This window comes from Ziziphus jujuba, chromosome 4 (assembly GCF_031755915.1).
Source record: "Ziziphus jujuba cultivar Dongzao chromosome 4, ASM3175591v1".
Lineage (NCBI taxonomy): Eukaryota > Viridiplantae > Streptophyta > Magnoliopsida > Rosales > Rhamnaceae > Ziziphus > Ziziphus jujuba.
Window position 1 is genome coordinate 924,459 of NC_083382.1, and position 19,866 is coordinate 944,324.

The 19,866-nt window shown below is 32.2% G+C and overlaps 3 protein-coding genes across 3 annotated transcripts; 2 read left to right on the plus strand and 1 right to left on the minus strand.

Moving 5' to 3' along the window:
• Positions 1–975: 975 nt before the first annotated feature.
• LOC107415768 (patellin-3) lies at positions 976–3,738 on the plus strand. Its single transcript, XM_048472877.2, has 4 exons — positions 976–2,580; positions 2,705–2,829; positions 2,932–3,067; positions 3,167–3,738. The coding sequence occupies exons 1-4, from the start codon at positions 1,174–1,176 to the stop codon at positions 3,437–3,439; spliced, it is 1,941 nt and encodes a 646-aa protein (XP_048328834.2). The 5' UTR covers positions 976–1,173; the 3' UTR covers positions 3,440–3,738.
• A 3,738-nt stretch (positions 3,739–7,476) lies between these two features.
• Positions 7,477–8,167, plus strand: LOC107415774 (defensin-like protein 1). Its single transcript, XM_016024166.4, has 2 exons — positions 7,477–7,636; positions 7,780–8,167. Exons 1-2 carry the CDS (start codon positions 7,579–7,581, stop codon positions 7,947–7,949), a joined length of 228 nt encoding a protein of 75 aa, XP_015879652.3. The 5' UTR covers positions 7,477–7,578; the 3' UTR covers positions 7,950–8,167.
• A 2,348-nt stretch (positions 8,168–10,515) lies between these two features.
• On the minus strand, positions 10,516–13,199 carry LOC107415752 (WAT1-related protein At1g25270). The gene is made up of 4 exons (XM_060816417.1): positions 13,000–13,199; positions 11,258–11,312; positions 10,982–11,133; positions 10,516–10,648 (listed from the first exon to the last, which is right to left on the minus strand). Exons 1-4 carry the CDS (start codon positions 13,197–13,199, stop codon positions 10,516–10,518), a joined length of 540 nt encoding a protein of 179 aa, XP_060672400.1.
• Between the last annotated feature and the right edge of the window lie 6,667 nt (positions 13,200–19,866).

A 19,866-nucleotide genomic window follows, 5' to 3' on the forward strand; every position in this document is an offset into this window, starting at 1 on the left:
ATAGGCAGAAAGAGTTGTTGAATCTTTGGATTTTCATTCTAATTTGTTGCTATAAAATGAATAAGAAATGCCTAATTATCAAAGTGGTAAGTGGATTTGGAGATGTGGAAAGAAAGAAAAATTTGCATATAATTTTGACACTTGGGCGACAGCCGGAGCTACAGTATGATTGTGCTGGAAGGTCCAATTCTCAAAAATTCAATAACCGGGACTGGGGTCCACTTTGCATATAATGGATCCCACAAAAGTTTTTTGAAACGGTGACAATGACAGGCGTATAGAATGGATCCGAGGTGTTCAACATTCAAACGGTCATGTTTTTGGCACTTTTTTTTTGCTGCCAGTTGTGGGGTCTCCAAAATTTTGCCATCTCCGAGAGATAGAGAGGATGAGTGGCGATGTGTTGTTGTATTGTAGGTCCACACATAATACTCATGCTCATACATGACCTCCTCGCCAAAATCAAAAGGTCCCAAATCAAAACGTTACAATCTTTTTTTTTTTTTTTTACCAATTTATTTATTTATTTTAAAAAAAAAGATTTATCAATTTTGCCTATTTTATCTTTGCGAAATTTTATAATGGATATCGCCTATCTAATCTAATTATATATAATTCCTAAAATATATTACTACAATTACATGTAAAATATATTGGCAAAAGAATTACACGTTAAATATTAGCCGGGAAGTAGATAAATATGTTATGTCATAATATTTGATTGAAATTGAAATTTGGAGAGAAAGTAAAAAAATGGAAAGGAGATATTAACCAATAAAAAGAGATTGGGATCTAAAAAAATGGAAAGGAGATATTAACCAACAAAAAGAGATTGGGATCCCACAAAAAGGAAATTAAAATAAATCCAAGCTGGAATTCTTGAGGAGGACAGGCTGTTGTTCTCTCATTGTAAAACCCCACACCCCTATAACAACACCACAACACCACCTCTTTAGGCCCCATTTACCCAACAACCCCACATCCCCCACATTTCCCATCGTCATCATCATCCCTCTCCACACTCTCTCTTTATAAACTCTCTCCCCTTATTCTCTCTTCTCCATCACCATTTCCCATCTTCCCAAAAACTTCCCTCTCTCTCTCTCTCTCTCTCTCTCTCTCTCTCAAATACCCTTTTCTTTTCTAGACTGTTAATTTGCAGGCTTTTTAGCGATGGTTGAAGAAGTGCAAAAGAGCACCCAAGAAGCAGTAGTGGCCCAAGTAGAAGAAGTTGTGGTGGTCGCTGATCAGCAGGCCGAGAAAGATGGCAATGTTAATAATGCAGAGAAAGAGAAAGAGAAAGATCCAGCAGTTGTAGAAACTACCAAAGAGGAAGCTATGGAATTAGTTAAGCCTGTTGAGGACTCTGCTGCTGCTGCTGCTGCTGCTGCTCCCGCTCCTGCTGAGACTGATGAGATACCAAAACCACCCCCTGAAACCAATGAGGAGGAGGAGAAGATCCCTGAATCCACTTCGTTCGAGGAGGAGAGCAACAGGGTTGCTGATCTTCCTGACCCTCAAAAGAAAGCACTTGATGAGCTTAAACTGCTCGTTCAAGAGGCTCTCAACAACCATGAATTCACTGCACCATCTTCATCATCATCCCCTCCTAAGGTCCACACCAAACCAGAAGCAGTGAAGGAGGAGGAGGAGGAGGAGGACCAGAAAAAAGAGCCAGCTGTAGAAGAAGAGAAGCCAACCGAAGAAGCAGCACCGGCACCAGCACCAGAAGATAAGCCGGAGAAACCAGCTGTAGCAGAACCAGAACCAGAACCAGCAGAAAAAGAGAAAGAGAAAACTGTTGCTCAACCTGCTGCAGCCGAGGTCATTGAAGAGAAGGACGTGGCTGCTGCTGATAATAATTCTGCTGATGATGATGGTGCAAAGACCGTGGAAGCCATTGAAGAGACCATTGTTGCTGTCTCTTCTACTTCTTCACAACTTCCACCACAGCAATCATCATCTCCAACAAAACAACTACCAGAGGCAGAGGAGGAAACCAAGTCTGCTCCGGCACCCGAGACAGAATCAAAAGAAGCCAAAGACCAGCCATTGGCAGCGCAATCTCCCGAAGAAGTCTCCATCTGGGGAATACCTCTCTTGGCAGATGAGAGAAGCGATGTCATTCTCTTGAAGTTCCTCCGAGCCAGAGATTTCAAGGTCAAAGATGCATTCGCCATGATCAAGAACACAGTTAGATGGAGGAAACAATTCGGAATTGATGAATTGGTCGAGGAAGAGTTGGAGAATGATGGTCTTGAGAAGGTGGTGTTCATGCATGGAGTGGACAAGGAAGGACACCCTGTTTGCTACAATGTCTATGGGGAATTTCAAAACAAAGGGCTTTACCAGAAAACATTCTCGGATGAGGGGAAGAGACAGAGATTCCTGAGGTGGAGGATTCGGTTCTTGGAAAAGAGTATCAGGAAATTGGATTTCAATCCCGGTGGTGTTTGCACAATTGTTCAGGTTAATGATTTGAAGAACTCTCCTGGACCAGGGAAGTGGGAGCTCAGACAAGCTACCAAACAGGCACTTCATTTGCTCCAAGACAATTATCCTGAATTTGTAGCGAAACAGGTATAATACATAATTATATATATCTAATTCACCATATATATATATATATATATATATATCTTTCATATATTAATTAATTCCATTTTTGTTAATCAAATTATTGCTTGTTTTGGTCAATTATAAGGTGTTCATCAATGTGCCATGGTGGTACTTGGCGGTCAACAGGATGATAAGCCCATTTCTGACGCAGAGGACAAAGAGCAAGTTTCTTTTTGCTGGTCCTTCAAAATCTGCAGAGACCCTTTTAAGGTTACAACTTTAAAATTACTACCATTACCCTTTTCGCTTTTTATTAATATATGAATGTTCATTTTGGATTGGGAGTTTTAATTTCTGGGGTACCCAATTCAGGTACATAGCAGCAGAGCAAATACCAGTCAAATATGGAGGACTGAGCATAGATGGTGAATTTGGCACATCTGATGCTGTCACAGAGGTTACAGTAAGACCTGCATCCAAACATACAGTGGAATTCCCAGTCACTGAGGTGGGTTATCTTCTTTTTATCCATAATTTTAAATCCAAGAAAGTTTCCATTGGATTCTAGGGGAAATCTTATTAAAATTATTCCCATTGTCCAATGCAGAAATGTATTCTCAACTGGGAAGTCAGAGTTGTTGGTTGGGAAGTGAACTATGGAGCAGAGTTTGTGCCAAGTGCAGAAGAAAGCTACACAGTAATAATTCAAAAGGCTCGGAAGGTTGCCTCCAATGCAGAACCAGTAGTTTCCAATAGTTTCAAAGTTGGTGAATCTGGAAAAGTGGTTCTCACCATTCGAAACCCAACCTCCAAGAAGAAGAAGCTTCTCTACCGCTTGAAGACCAAAGACTCTGATGATATTCCAAAACAGAAATGCTGAGTTCCTTGCAGAGTGGAGAAGTTTTTTGGGATTCATTATAAATCTTATAGAAACAAATGTTAGCTTATGTTATATATATTATGCCTGATTTTTTTTTTTTTTTTTTAATGTTCAACTAAAATCCCATTTTGGTATTCTTTTATATTGGGTTTAAGGAGTTTCTCTGTTTTCTACCTTATTGTAATATGTTGTGGTCTTTTTGAGATCTTAATCTTTTGTAAAAAAACTTGAATTCATATGGTTTTGCCTGCGATCTGGTATTGGTATATATGTATATGAATGAAAAATTACATTTGCTATACGGTTTCATTTGGTTTAATTTTCTTGGGATTTTAATATCCCGTATCATTCTTGCCAAGGTGACTATAAATCTTTCAGCAAAAAAAAAAAAAAAAAAAAAAAGAAACACTATAAATCTGTGAGACATGCTAAATATAGTTAGAAGAGCCATATAAAGTAAAATAATAATAATAATAACAATAGTAATAATGTTAATGCCTCTTGAAAAATTAATTCCATTTTTTTTTTTTGGTAATAAAAAATTAACTCCAGTATTACTTACAGGTAACATCTAATATAATTACTTGCATAAAGTTTTCTTTTGTTTTTGCTTTTTACGGTTGATTTTAATTAATTTTCTCTTTTGGGTTTTTGAAGACCGTCCCTTGATGTCTTTTCAATGATTCAACATTTCTTTATTGTGTACCTCCCTGCAGGTATGATCTTTCCCAAGTCTGGATGGCCCTTTTTCTTGAACTACTCAAGCAAAGGGTGTAAAGAACAAAAAATAAGGCACCCCTGTAGGTGAACATGTTGTTGTAGGATGTTAGGAATTGGGACCCATTTATTACTAATTGTCTCTCATTTAATTTAGGCAGTGCACCGATTTTCCTCGGATGGCCCATTTCATTGTGTGAGTGTTTGCTTTGGATTCCACTCGATGATACTTTTACTTTATGCATATATATTTTACCTTTTTCTTTATTCAGCTTTGTGCCTTTTTAGACGTGGGAGAGGATTATCTTCCAAAAGAGCTGGATGCTTATCATTTTGACCTCCACTTTTGATCTAATTAAAACATGTATTAGCTAGCTATTTGTTTCAGGTCTTGAACTTGGTCATGATTAGAAAATTAATTAAGCATGTGGTGGGTTTCCACTCTCATCATTTGAACAGCAGGGCATAGGATTTTGGAACATGAATATGTAATCCCGGAAAGCTAATGTACACAAATACTCTACCAACAGCTGCAATGTTCAGCTACCATATGATAATCAATGACACATGTTTCATATCTTACATATATATAAAAGCAAATATATCCCTTTTGTTTTCCCACTTATATTGTGTTCAGACATATATATATACTGAATCCAATTTTGCAAGTTCAAACAGTATACCATTAAGATGTATCCTAGCTATTAGTATCATGACAGTAATTTAGTTTTTGTTACCGTTTGATTTTAGTATTGAAGTTACTATATATCATATTTGCTTTTAGCCAAAGTAATTTGTCACATCTTGGTTATCTCAAATGATAACACTAGCATTATTGAAATTGGGGATCAAATCTATGCACTTTAGTAACATGATGTTTAAATTCTTTTGAAATGAGTACTCCTTCAGATAGAAAATACTTGCAATTGAGAACCTTAATTTAAAAATTCCATTGAACTAAATGTAATTTTGGAATGAAATTGACATGACTGAGAATTATATCTCTTATCTCATAACTACCAAACTCTATACTGCCATAATTTCATATATTTAACTTTCTCAGTGAAAACGGATCAAAAGAGATGTAATAAATTCAGATATAACTAACTATACATTTAAAGTGATGGGATGCTGATGGTATGATATCAAGTAAATTAGTTTCTTCTATACTTTCGTTGTATTAATTTCATCTTAAATTTAAAAATACAAATTAAATATAATATATATATTAAACTAATAAGAACTCAAAAACTTCTTAAAGTTACAGAAACAAGATACAATGATTAATTTAAAGCTAGCCAGTTATGGTGTGGTAAATGACAATGCATCGCTACTACCAAAAAAAACAAAAAACAAAAAAAAAAGACAATTGCATAGTTGGGCATTCTCGTTTTTAGTGTGAAAATTGAAGGTGAATTGTTTATATTGACATAGAAGGATGAAAAGCATGCATGAGCATGATGGGATATAATGCGGTCGGCTATATTACAAACGGCAACAATGCAGGTGTTTCAATTCATTCACTTTCCCATCATTAACACACTAAATTATGACACCCTTCTCCTCATGTCTCATGCTTCATGCTTCATGCTCTTCACCATCATCATCATCTAAATTAATGCATATTACACATTGTTGAATTACCATCAATCATCCTTGGCCGCCTAATTTATTCCTCTTTATACCAACCACATTTTAAATGGGCATGCCACCTTTTCAATCAATTATATGCCTAACAATTTCAATACTTTCATTTTATTAAGAAAAAAATAAAAACAATTTCGTTATGAAGAATTATATGGTAGGCTACATATAACGTATCCCTCTAAATTGGGTAACCTCACTTGAACTGTACCTTAGTGAACCTTTTGAACACAATCAAATGTTATTATTTCCTCATTTGATTTAAAAACTAATAAACGCACATAAAAATTGGTAGAGTTTCGTCCGTGGGCCTTGTCAACAAGAGTCTATGACCCAGAGGTTGTATAGATGCCCAAGTGTGGTCTATGGGCTATGAGCTGACCAAGCCCATAGGCTTAAGAAAGCAATACCCCTTGGGACACACCGTGCACCCGAGAAACAAAAGTAAAAGAAGAGGTGGAAAAAGAATATGTGCGTACAAACAACCCTACACCTGTCAATGTCATTTGGTTTTATCAATTTTTTTTTGAAATGGACAAAATCCAAACGAAGACGATACTACTCTTGTGAGTCCGTGACCAGTGTCAAAATGTGATGCACCTACTGTTTCTTCTTCCTTATCATCAACTAACGATGCTTAACCCCAAAAAAAAAAAAATAAAAAAAAATAAAAAAAAAAATCATAATCTACAAATGCTTTTGTTTTTAATTAACTATTCACATTTTATTCATTTAAAAAAAAATAGAAAACGCATTAAGCCCACAAATTGATACCATTTAAAAGAAACTTTACCCCCAAAAAAGAAAAAAAAATCCATTTTAAAGAAAAGAAAAAACTCTTAATCTGAATTCTGAAAATAATTTCATAATATAAAGACGGAAGTTCCTTTTATCTAATAGTTAATATAACATCGATCCATATATATGGTTTTTTTAAGGTGTAAATATTTGTATATTTTTATCGTATAAATATTTAAAAAACAACAAATTTTAAAAAATATAATATTATAATATAAAAATAATAATTTTCCAAAAAGCATATTTTTTTCGGACGATAATTTTTAAAAAATATCAATATTATGATATAAAAATAAAGATTTTTAAATCATTATCTCTTCCGAACGTTCCCATTTAAAAAAAATACGGATATCAATTCATGCAACACCATAGAATATATATATATATATATATATAATGGAGAGCATTATGCATGCATGCATACACACATGCTCCACCACCACACATCTCATCATATATATAAGTATTTTTTGGTCGAAACACATCTCATCACATATACAAATATATATATATAAACACATACAAACATAACATAAGCATATATATCTATATATATATACATGGCACACATGCATAGGATATTAATATTACGATGTGCAGTCATCCCGTGACAGCTGACTGAGTTTTGTTTTGTAGTGAAGAATGGTGATAGATGGTGCTCGGAATTATATAGAAGTCAGAAGGAATAGCATTGGGTCAGTGCAATGCACGTGATAAAGAGTGCAGTGTGCTTTGTGCAACAGGTAAGCATTATGCACCGTCCCTATCACTCTTTTACATTTTTGGGTACACTGTCCTGGCCACTGACACGTCCCAGTCTCTACACTCCTCTGCCCACTACTACGTGTCCTCCCCCACCTCTCTTGCACCTCTCTATATAAGCAACCCCCTCAAACCCATACTTGCTTACCATTATTAATATTATTATTGTTTGTATATTTAATTGGTAATTATTTGCTTTCATAATTTGGTATCATATCATGGAGATGAGGAAGTGCTTTGGGTTGTTGTTCTTGCTTTTCATCATCTTGGCTTCTCGTAAGTCCTACTAATCTGCTCTAGTTTAGATCTCTTCTTGTGTGTGTGTGTGTGTGTGTGTGTGTGTGATATAGATTGAGATTGAGATTGAGATTGAGATTGAGATTAATGTTGTTAATGAATGTGATATAAATGATATGCAGAAGAGATGGTGGTGCCAAGTGAAGGAAGGGTATGTCAATCGCAGAGCCACGGGTACAAAGGACCATGCCTCAGAGACCATAACTGTGCCCTTGTTTGCAGGAACGAGGGTTTCTCCGGTGGCAAATGCAGGGGTTTCCGTCGTCGTTGTTTCTGTACCAAGCTTTGCTAAATGCTAATGATAAATTGTGTGTTAATTAATATCCAAGAAATAATTGATCTCTGTGATGCTTGAGGTATGTTTGGTGTGGTGGTTAGCTCTTTGTTTGTTGATTAGATTTTAGAGTGCTTATTGTGTACGTACGTACGTCTTCATCCTTTGTTGCCATCATCATTAATATGGTGTTATAATTTTTCCCAATCAATTAATGTTAATCTGCTTTTATTCGATCTTGTGTTTTGGAATAAAAAAATTGGTCCATTCCAATGATGGATCTAGTCTTGGAATGCATATATACATATATATATAGCTTTAATTAGCTTCAAGATAAACACTAACGCTATGGCATGTGTATGCCCCTGTTAACAAGAAATTAGGAAAAATAAAATAAATAAATAATTTCAAAATCTGTGTGAATTGAGTGAATGATCTGGATTGATTCGAAGTATGTGTGATATTACAGTGTTTTTAAAATAAATTTCACCCTACGGGGTCTCGTACAGATAGTTTTGTGACCATAAAAAATTTGGTTAGATTTTGAACTTGCCACCATCAAAAATTTATCTTAGTGAACTTTTGGTACTAAGCTTTACCATTAACAATGTTCACAATACCAAAACACAAAAAATCTGTGTGTATGTTAATTTTTCTCTGTATGCAAAAGAGAACTCTAAAAAATAGTTTTTCCCCTTCGTTCTTCCAAAACCCAATTTTGTCAAAAATCCATGTCTACCAAACTAAACGTAAGAAAGATAAAGAAACAAATCATCAATTCTAATTAAAATCCATAAAACTTATTGATGTCAAATCAATCAGTTCATTTATTAAAAACATGACAGCCCCACTATAAAAATTTGTCACTGTGGAAAATCTGTACATGCGTCACGAATCTTTAATAGGAACAAATTAACCAATATGTATATGGTAATAAACGTTAAGACATGTAAAAAAAAATAAAATCAACAAATGGATAGTCTATATGGGGTTGGGCTAACCTTTCTTTCCATGAATTAGTGACTTAAAATATATCAAGAGAGAATTATAATGTTTATAAGGCTTATTCAGCAAAGTATGATGATTTGCTTTCATTGATTTGATTAGGGATCCATACAAAAGAAACAGAGTGGAGGAAAGATTTAAGCTCTATATATAATTCATACTTAGCTTAAAGAAATTGAAAGCATGACTTTTGCAAATTTTCTTGGATATTTTATGCCAGAGCTTGAACTTGGTAGCTCATCTCTTATTTTATTATTTTTATGTAATTATGACATATTTTTTTTTTTATTTAATAAAAATATACAACGTGGTTGTTGAAACAATATTTGACTCTGTAAAAGTTACTGTCCGGATGAATATTGCTCGAAGGATCTGGTCCACGGGTACGTGGCTAGAGCTTCAAGAAGACACTATGGCCCACTATAAAGTTGTCTACGAAAATCAGTGGAGCCCAATCTTTAATAAATTATAGCAACAAATTTTTTTTTTCTTTTTTGGATTGAGAAAGTCATTCACATATTCTTTTTCCTCTTGATTTTTTTAATTTTTTTTGGAATTATCTTCATGTACATGCAGAAGATATTGAAGTAATTAATTGAATATTACATAACCACTCTTCATAAAAAAATTAAAAAAAATAAAAAATAAAAACCATAAAACTTATGAAAGAAGAAAAAAATAATTGAATTACTTTCGTTGTCATTTTCAAATTATTAAAAGAATATATCACACCGACATAGCATTTGTATCTCATTGGTTAGTAAAAAGAATTCAAATGTTTAAAATGTAATTTCTTAACTATTTAACAAATTGGCAGTTAGTTTAAATATGTGGACTTAGGGATGTAAACGGGGCGGGACGGAGCCGGTTTTTAAAATCCCGTCTCCGTTCTCACGGGGAGTTTTACATCCCATCTCCGCGATTTTCCCCGTTTTTTTAGGTGCGGGGCGGGATCGGGGATTTTGCGGGGCGGGGACGGGGCGGGACGGTTTTCTCCATTTTATTTTTTAATTGATATTTTTTTAAAAAAATTTATATAAAAAAATTATTTTATGATTAAAATATAAAGAAAATGACTACAATGCAATAAAAATATAATAAAATACATCAAGTAACAAATTTACAATTATAATAAAATACATATTTAGGAAAATAAATAAAAAAAAAAGAAAATGATTTTACATAAATAAAATTTTATTAAAAAAATAATAAATATATATATATATATATATATCGGGGCGGGTTCGGGACGGGGTTATTATTCCCCGTCCCTGGTCCGTTCCCGACTCGGGGTTTAAGTATTTGTCCCGAACCCGCCCTGCATCCCCGAATGTTCGGGGAAAAACCACCCCATTAGGGGCGGTGCACCGCGGTTTCAGGGATGTGCGGGGCAAATTGACATCCCTATGTGGACTACATATGCATAAATAATATATATATATAATTAAAGTGATCTCATGTGGTCATAGTCTGATTTTACACGTAATTCCTTTTAAAACAGACCAAACAAAAAAAACGCCTTTTTTAAATTTTTTTTTTTTTTTTAAACTAAAATTCCATTTTGTTTTGAAGGTATAAACTAAAGCAACTCAACTCCGTCACTTTCATCTTGATCTTCTTGTTTCCTGTGTTCTTTATCCTCTTTATCTTCCTTGTGTTTACCCCACAACAATATGTACAACCCCCTCACTATCAAAATTGCTTCAACTATTCTGTCATTCACATGAAAGTTAAATCTAATTAATTAATATTTATGGCATATAAAGAAAGTATTTGACAAAAACTTACATATAAATTAAAAAAAAAAAAAAATACATTGCAAGTTGTTTGAGATATATAAGTGTGCATATTATTGATAGAAAGATACTAGGTGGCCCAGTTATGCATGCGTGTAAAAGTCATAAATATTCTCCCATGGAATATCTCGCCTAAAGTAGCATCTGCCATTATTTTAACTCATATTATATTCTGTCTTTTCTATCAATATATATCGTATCATATAGAATATGAAAAATAATACATTGAATCTATGATTAATAAAATACCTTCCAAGGAATAGATTTTCATCCAACGCAACAGTACCCATGAAAAACACAAGTAGAAACAGCAAAGGATTAAAAGCAGCTAAATATACAGGGCCTCTCACCTGTACACACCATGCTATAAGAGTCACTGTAACACCATATCCCACAATTCCCTGCATTATTAATATTATTACTATTTCATTAGTTACCCATCTTAATATATATATATATATATATATTATATATAATTAATGTTGGATCAAGAATGCTTGTTTATATTAAAATGTATTGACTTACAGAATATGATACAATAAAAAGCCCCATGTCCCACCCAATCTCCCAGTCATTCCAACTCCTCTCCATGCAAAGAGTAAAAATAACTGCTTGAATCAGCCCCAACAAGGACGTCAAAGCTGAAATTGAATAAAAATATGCATATATATCTTCCCCAACTAATTAGCCTGCAATAAACAATAATTATGAATTAGAGAAAAAATTTCTATATATATATATATATGTATGTATAATATTATAGAAGTTGATGACTAATTATATGTGTATATATATAGAGAGATATATATACCTGAGTGATATACCAAAGTGCATTGGAGAAGCAATTACCCAAAACCAACATACAACCCTATGCCAGATTTCTTGGTTGTGTCAACAAATGCCGGCTATTGTTTTTGAGGAGATTATAGTTGATGGGGATGTTAGTCTTAATTCCTTCGTAAAAGTCAGCACCATCACTCCACCAATACTCACCACGGTCCCTATCATCTTTCCCTTCCCTCCTCTCCCCGTCTCACCTTCTCCAACCTTTATTATATATAATTCATGTAACAGTTTTCCTTAATGGGCCAATGAGTGTGAACGATTTTCCTTAATGGACTGTATGGGTTTAATAAGTCTTAATTTGTGGGTTTTGATTTTTATCATTTCAGTTTTGCTTTGAGAGTTTCTTGGGCACACGTACGTGTATTGAGAGCTGCAAGCACACACGTTCTTGACACTTCATAGCTCATACAGATAGAAAAGGTTTTGAAAACAAAAAATAACGGAAGGAAAAATTAGTGAGTGCATTCTTGGAAACATAGAGAAGTACATTGGCTTGCATCGTAAGTGGTAAAGTAAAATATACCAGGTAAAGTAAAGATATACCGAAGGTTTGTTGAAAAAGACATTGGTGGTGCCGTGACCGAGCTTTAAAATCTGTTATATCCTGAGAGACGATTGTCACAAAACATCCGTATTGGTCGGCAAAAATCATATTAAAAAAATTATGCCACTATACAAATTTTGGATATTTTCATCAAAAATTCATCGCAATTTCAAAGTATATAGGTTCTAATTTGTTTTATTTATTTTTGTAGAATTTTTGTTTACATTTTCTTTAATTTATCCATATATATTTACATATATTTGTTTATATTTACTTACAATTCATTCATTCATTAACTCATGATCACAATTATATATAATTTTATATATATATATATATATTAACTAATTATTGCTATATATAGTTTATTAAAGAATAAAGATTCATGCATACATATATATATATATATATATTGATATAACCTGAAGCAAACGCATGATATGAATGTGATGGCAGGAACCAGATTAGGGATGGCAGAAGCCGATGTCAGAGCCAAGCCTTCCACGTACATATTTTGAGCCAATGCACCTCTGCAATTTCTCTATTTTTATAATTTTCTTTACCCATCACAACTTTTCTTATTACATCAAACTTTGATTAATGTACATTTATATATATATATATATAAATAGAAAAAACTCACCCAAATAATCCACAAAGGAAAACTAGGAAGAGCACCATCAATGTTAGTTTCTTTGCGCTTTCCCTTCAAAGTTATACACAAAATACAATCACATTTCGAGGGGTGAAAAAAAAAAAAAAAAAAAGGACACCAAGAACAGAACATCTTTATAAATTATCAATGAAATTAATCATTGTGACTTTTTCACAGAAAAACAAACAAGAAAAAAGGAAAAAAAAAAAAAAAAAAAAAGACCTTTCGAAGATAAGAGCAAGAGGAAGAGAGGAAGCGGTTGAGAGGAGAAGTCTATATACGACCACAACTCTCAAGTTCATTCCGATATCTACAGCTAATTTGTAAAGAATTGTAACTCCTGCTAAAGCTATCTCTACCAGCACCATTGTTAGAGCAGGCTTCCACCCAGTAAGCCTACTCTGCATTTCCTTCTTCATCATCGTCGTCAAATACTATATCTGTAATTATAATATACATATTCATATAATTATACGTATTCAAACATACTATATATGGACAGAATAAACTTGGTCGTTATCTGGAGTATCTTCAAAATTTGTTTGTTACTCCTCCACTGTTTATATAATATCTTGTTGATGTACGCCCGGCCACCTAGGAAATCTAATAAAACTAGCTTCGGAGAATTTTTATTTTATGATTGTTATGCAAGGAATCTGCATATATTATTTATGAAGTATATCGTTAATATATTCTTTCAAACATATATATTTGCAGAATTACATAAACATAATCTATATGTACGTTGTTTAAATTTTTGTACATATACGTACTATCATGTTTATTAATTTAGTTTATTACATTTTCATTTATTTATTTTTTTTTTTTTTTGCAGTTTACTTTTATTGTGCTATATGGACAAACATATGTAATAGATTCTTCTGTTTATAAAGTGATAGCAAAATTTATTATATTAGGGAGTTTTTTAAAAATAATAGTGATTAATGATAGCGAAAAATTGTATGTAAAAAACAATGATACTGAAATAAAAATTAAATTTGAAAAATATAATTTTCTAATTTTTTAAAAACACAAAATTGTATCCTACAAAAAGTCAAAATAAATTGGATTTGCAACACAATAAATATTTTACTCTTTGATTGTGTTTAGGGCCGCTCAAAGCTTTTAATACAAGGAGTTTCATCAAAAGCCCAAAAAAGAACAAAAGGCCCAACATGAAGAGTCTTTGTTTATTTATTTATTTTTTGAAAAAGAAAAAACGCGGCTACTCTTCTTCGTGGTGACCGTTTTATTTCCGCATTGGGTTTCTCTTCTTCTTCTTCTTAGCTACTCTCTCTCTCTCTCTCCCCCCTAAACATCTCAGAGTGTCCTCTCGACCTCGAAACCCTAAACGCTGTTAAGAAGACTCCTAGAAAGGTTGTCAAATCGTTTGAAAAAAGTCATTTCTTTTATTTGCTTTGGCTGTTGTTAAATTTAAAATTACTCTAATTTTAACAAAATTCTTCTTTTTTTTATATTTAATTTTTTTTTAATATTTAGTCTGAAACAAAAATAAATCCCAACACATAGATGTTACCAAACAAGCTATTTAGTTATTCACATTCAGTTTCTGTTTTCTGGTTTTGTATGCTTGCTTGCTTGGGTGTGGTTTGAATTTTGTTCATTTCCCAAATTCAGCTATTTAGGTTGGTCTAATTTTAAGTTTCAATTTTCTGGATTTTGTATGCTAGACTTTGGTTTGGGTTTTGTTTTGAATTTAACCTTTTTCGTAGTGATAGGTTTCCTGATCTTCCTGCAAATCAATAAATTCAGTTTAATTATATATCTACACATAAATAAGAATTATATGAAACAATCTATTAATTTCTAGATATTTAGACTTTTTGAAAGATTAATTCCCATAGTAGTGTTTATTACTGTCAAATAGAAATGGGGCTTTGCCAAGTGGGTTTGGTACCTGTTATTTGGAGGTTCCCCAGAGAACAGGAGGAGTAGGCAACTACTCAACCATGTACACCTTGTTGTTCCTTTTTTTTTTCCCTAACTGATGTGTGTGTTCAATTCTAGTTCCGTTCTTGCAGTTGCTTATTGAAACTTTGAAGGTCTTCAAGATTGCTGCAGAATCCTGAATTAAAGAATTACGCCAAGATGTCAACTTTTCAAAGTATGAGATAGAGAAATTTGATGGCAAAGTGGATTAATCCAGTCTCTTGAAGATGAAGACGCATATGAAGCCAGCTTTGCTATAAGCTCCTATTAAAAATTAGTCTACAATGCCAGAAAAAACTAAAACAGCTGTATTTTTCTTTCTTTGCTTTCTCGCTGCTACTGGTCACCTTCAATGTAGATTTGGGATGCATCTCAGTGTAGCTGCTGTAGCAGGGCAAGAACAATGAAGCTCCATCGACCAAGAGTTGGGGCCTTAGCATTGAGTTCATCTGTGTTGTGTTCTGGTAGCCGGGACAGAAATATTCTTCAACAACATATATAAGCTCCGGAAGATTTTCTCAGTAAACTTTCTGGACACAAGTCAGAGGTCTGATTTTTGGATCATTATTCTTGATTAAGATTCTTTATCAACTGAAAAAGAAAAAAGAAAAGTAGTATTTGGAATTCAAACTGCATCTACTATATTCCATATACATTTTTCACTTCATGGAATGGAATGTTAGTACTTACTAGTTCTTCCTTTATTATTATTTTTTTCCCCGCTATTCCAATTATGATGTTGGCAAAGTACACATATGCTGTATGGCATTCCTTTCTTCATCGGATTTTATTTATATATCTTGTTTTCACTCAGCCTAGCTAATGGTGAATTGGTTATCTTTTAGGTTTGTGGATTGAAGTGGTCTTTCTTATAATAACCGGTGAGCTAGCATCAGGTGACGACGATAACATAGTATGTGATTGCAAAGTTGTCTTGCCTGATTTTTCCAATTGCTCATAATTTGTTAATTTCTATTGGATTGTAAATGATAGTTTTTTTTTCCCTTAAATATATATACACAGCTTTTTGTTTGGAATCAACATTCAACTCAACCTGTGCTGAAATACTGTGGGCATACAGCACCTGTGAAAGCCAATTCTTGGTCTCCCCATCTTGATGGGCTTCTCGCATCTGGGGGAGGACAAAGACCGACTCTCAGTACTTGAGCTGCATGGACACAAAAAGTGAGGTTGAATAGTTTCTCTATATATTATACTTATTTCCTTCTGTATATATTTATTTGAAAAGAATGTTGACAGAGAAAAGCTGATATATTTCCTGCTGGAAATTCGAATCTGTTATCCTGTCCTTTTTGGTCTTAAAAAGTAATCGTCTCTTCCACTTACATATGCAGGTGTGCAATCTTGTATGGTCTGAAATTGTCAATGAACCTGTCTGCACACATGTATACCCTGACGACCACATTATATAGTTTGCAGATATCCCAGCTACCATGTTGAAGGTAGATATACATACATACATACATACATATGTATATGAAAGTAGAGTGTAATTAATTAATTCTTTTTTATACAATTATTATTCAGTACAATTTCTTTTCTAATGTAGGTCGCAAGTCTTGCTGATCATGCATGTAGAGTCCTTTATCCTGCCATCTAGCCAGATGGACAGGTTTCAGCTTGCATTTTTTCTTGTCTCAACATTTTAATGTTAACTAACCATGAGAGATTTGCATTGCTGTTACAGACAATTGTCAGAAGCAGGAGATGAAACACTTCGGTTTTGGAATGCGTTCCCTCACCCTAAATCGCAGGTACGAAAAATGTCTCCCATTGATGATACTGATTGTTGGAAAATTCTCTATATGATGTTGTTTAGCTCCTAGTAACTTTTTTCTGTATTTGGCATGCTTAATATTTTTCTCAGGAAATTATGAACAAATAACTTCAAATTTGAGGCCCTTTTTTTTTATTCTAATTTGCAGAACATGAAAATAAATAAATAAATACATGATGGAAGCAACACTACCTCTAAGAAGTACTGTAATTCGATGACTGCAGGCCTTGGGCTTTCTGATTTGGCATTGTCATGGGCATTTGTCGGATACCTGGATGTGGCGTTTCATAATATGTTGGTTGATTTCATGTATTTTGGAAAAAAAATTTAAGTATAAACTAATAAATAGTTTTATTTTTATTTTTATATATAATAAATAAATAAGTTCTTTTTTACTTATTTAACAAAGAACCAGCATACAGCAAGTTGACATATCATCTGTAATTAATACGTACCCCCAGACAAAATGATAAAATTAACAAGAAGAAGAAGAAAGAAGTAAAAAGATTATATCCTGACTAAAACAGAATCTTTTTTTTTTTCAAGTTTTGTGGAAAATTAGAAACAGAATATATATATAATATAATAATAGAGTCTTATGCGGTGCGGACAAAATTCTCCTATATTTATATATGCTTGTATGTATGTATATGTATATACATATTTTGGAGTAGACTAGAAATGGAACTTGAAAGGGCCAAATTCACAAAATATAGAAACTTACTAGAATTAATCAAGCTATTAAAAAAATTACCATCAATTAATGCATATATTTATATATATATATATATATAGTCCGTCTATGATGCGGACGGTCCTCATGCGGACCACAGTATTGGTGACGGTTTTTCATAATATTGGTGATGATTTTCGAAAAAACCGTCGTTAATACTATAAAAAACCGTCACTAATACTGCGGTCCTCATACGGATCGTAGTCACTATAGAATTTCCATATATATATATATATATATATATATATTTTAGAGTAGACTAGAAACATAACTTGCAAGGGCTAGATTCACAAAATATAGAAACTTACTAGAATTAATCAAGCTATTAAATAAATGACACATCAATTGTAACACATGATCAATAATAAAATGGAGGTGACCAATTAGAGGGGAAAGGAGTAGAAGTCAATTTAGACAGTAATGATGGGAGGCAAAACAATTATATATAATGGTCTTGATCCATTAGAGAAGGCAATTGGTAATTTAAACTACCAAGTCAAAGCTAAAGTTAATCAATTTTATGAATTAAAAACCTCATAATCTTCTTAAATAATTACAAAAAAGAAGAAAAAAAAGCAAGTATGTGCCTAATTACCATCCATAAATGATTTTAATATTATTATTTATACTCCAAAAAAACCCTCAACGTTTGAAGAGATCGTAGTCCTTCAAAGTTCATTCCCTTTTAATGTGCCTAATCTAAACAAATTAAGACCTTTATATTCCAAAAGCTTTTATTTAGATATATACAGTCAATCTTTCATCAAACATAAAGATAAATTTAGATTTTTATTTATTAGCTATTGGATTTTTTTAAATGTTGAAATTTAAAAATATACTTAGCATCTAATATAAATCTAATGATATAAAACATTAGAACTTTAGAAGGGCAAAATAAACCCTATTAAGATTTATATTAATTCTATATATATTTTTAAAATCTCAATTTTTAAAAAAATTTAAATATTGATAAGTGAGGTTCTAATTGGAAAAATTGATCCCTTCACTCATTAATAACTTTAACTCAGTTTTTTGATAAAAGATTAACTATAATATATATATATATATATATATATATGAAATGTTAGAAGAATCTTAGACACAACCATAAACTAAAAATATTAATCTTAATCGATCGTAACTTAATTAAGTGGCTGCTTATATTAAATCACAAATTTGTAAGGCATGGAAGGAGGTAGGTCAACAACCTCAAGATTCTCCTCTCGAACTTTTCCCACGACCCTTTATTATTTTTATATTATTATTATATTTAATTGATTTAATGATCTTCCAGAAGGCAAAGAATCATGATAATAAAGTTAGAAGGATAAATCTTACCAACCCTGCCAACAGTGCTTATGCTATTCGAGAATTGAGACCTGGCCGGCCATTATCCATTAAGTTTCTATCTTCTTCTTCACCAAAATTCATACAAATTAAGTACGCAGCTAATTGGTTTGAATTTCTGAAAATGACAAATACTAATTTATTTTGGGATAACCTAAATTCTATTTCTTTGAGACTTTTATTATTATTTATTTAGTTAGGTTAAAATAAAATCTTTAATATGAAAATTAACATAAAATTTTTCTTTTTTAACTTTTTAATTGTATCAAAAATTAAAATTTAAAATTGTATTTATTCATCATAAAATTTCAATAAGATTTATTTTAAAAAAAAAATTAATATGTTATTAAATCTATATTTATTTTTTTAATTTTAAATTCTATCGTTTAATATGATTCATTAGTTATTAAACAATTAAGTAAAGACAACTTTTTTTTAAACTAATTGATTATTTATTAGTGTCCTCTCAGTTTTAATTTCTTATTCCTACTACTATTACTACTTATGATATCACATGCTGGCCATTATCATATTATATATATGTGTGTATTATTGCATTTAATATCTTAACTGACTCTAGGAAGGTCATATATATACAACGCGTCAACAATTATAATTTTTTTATTTTTCTTCTTCTTTTTTTTTTAAAAGAAATCCTAAGATATTATTAAAAGTTGTGATTTTTTTAGTGGAATTAAAAAATTTGATTTTGGTGAACTTTCTATTCATATTTCATCCTATTTGGAATTTTGATTTTCAAAAAGTCAGTACCATTATGGTCAATGTAAGAATTAGTATAAATAATATTAGTATAGTTTTAGTTAGGCATACATTCTAGAATTCTTTTTTTCTTTTTTTTGAAATTATTCTAGACTCTGTTTGGTGTGGATCAACACTATACATTTTTTATTTAAAAAAATAATAATAATAAGAGCGAATGTTGGTACACATTTGTCAGGCAGTAGGTATCTGATTTTCGTTTCTTTTAGTGCTACCTGACGACATATATAGTCATTTATTCACCAAAATAACAAAATTGTCACATATAATATTTCACAGGAGAAAAAGCAACCATCCGAATGTGTTTTTTAAAATTTTTGGATTTTTATACTAAATATATGTAGGTTTGATATTTCTCTATTGATCACATAGAAATATGTTTTTGTAAATGTGTAATTATTGAAAGATGTAGATTTGAAAGGATCACATAATTGGAGATGTTATAGTAAACTAATTGTAATTTTCTTCATTTACATATATT

What these genes read in the sequence shown, in the direction of transcription:
- LOC107415768 (XM_048472877.2), top strand. Translation starts at nt 1,174, where the DNA reads ATGGTTGAAGAAGTGCAAAAGAGCACCCAAGAAGCAGTAGTGGCCCAA. An exon ending in CTGAATTTGTAGCGAAACAG is followed by an intron (nt 2,581 to 2,704) that starts GTATAATACATA and finishes GTCAATTATAAG; the next exon opens with GTGTTCATCAATGTGCCATG. An exon ending in TGGAATTCCCAGTCACTGAG is followed by an intron (nt 3,068 to 3,166) that starts GTGGGTTATCTT and finishes TGTCCAATGCAG; the next exon opens with AAATGTATTCTCAACTGGGA.
- LOC107415752 (XM_060816417.1), bottom strand. Translation starts at nt 13,199, where the DNA reads ATGATGAAGAAGGAAATGCAGAGTAGGCTTACTGGGTGGAAGCCTGCT. An exon ending in TTTTTATTGTATCATATTCT is followed by an intron (nt 11,134 to 11,257) that starts GTAAGTCAATAC and finishes TTAATAATGCAG; the next exon opens with GGAATTGTGGGATATGGTGT. An exon ending in GAAAATCTATTCCTTGGAAG is followed by an intron (nt 10,649 to 10,981) that starts GTATTTTATTAA and finishes TGTGAATGACAG; the next exon opens with AATAGTTGAAGCAATTTTGA.
- LOC107415774 (XM_016024166.4), top strand. Translation starts at nt 7,579, where the DNA reads ATGGAGATGAGGAAGTGCTTTGGGTTGTTGTTCTTGCTTTTCATCATC. An exon ending in TTTCATCATCTTGGCTTCTC is followed by an intron (nt 7,637 to 7,779) that starts GTAAGTCCTACT and finishes AATGATATGCAG; the next exon opens with AAGAGATGGTGGTGCCAAGT.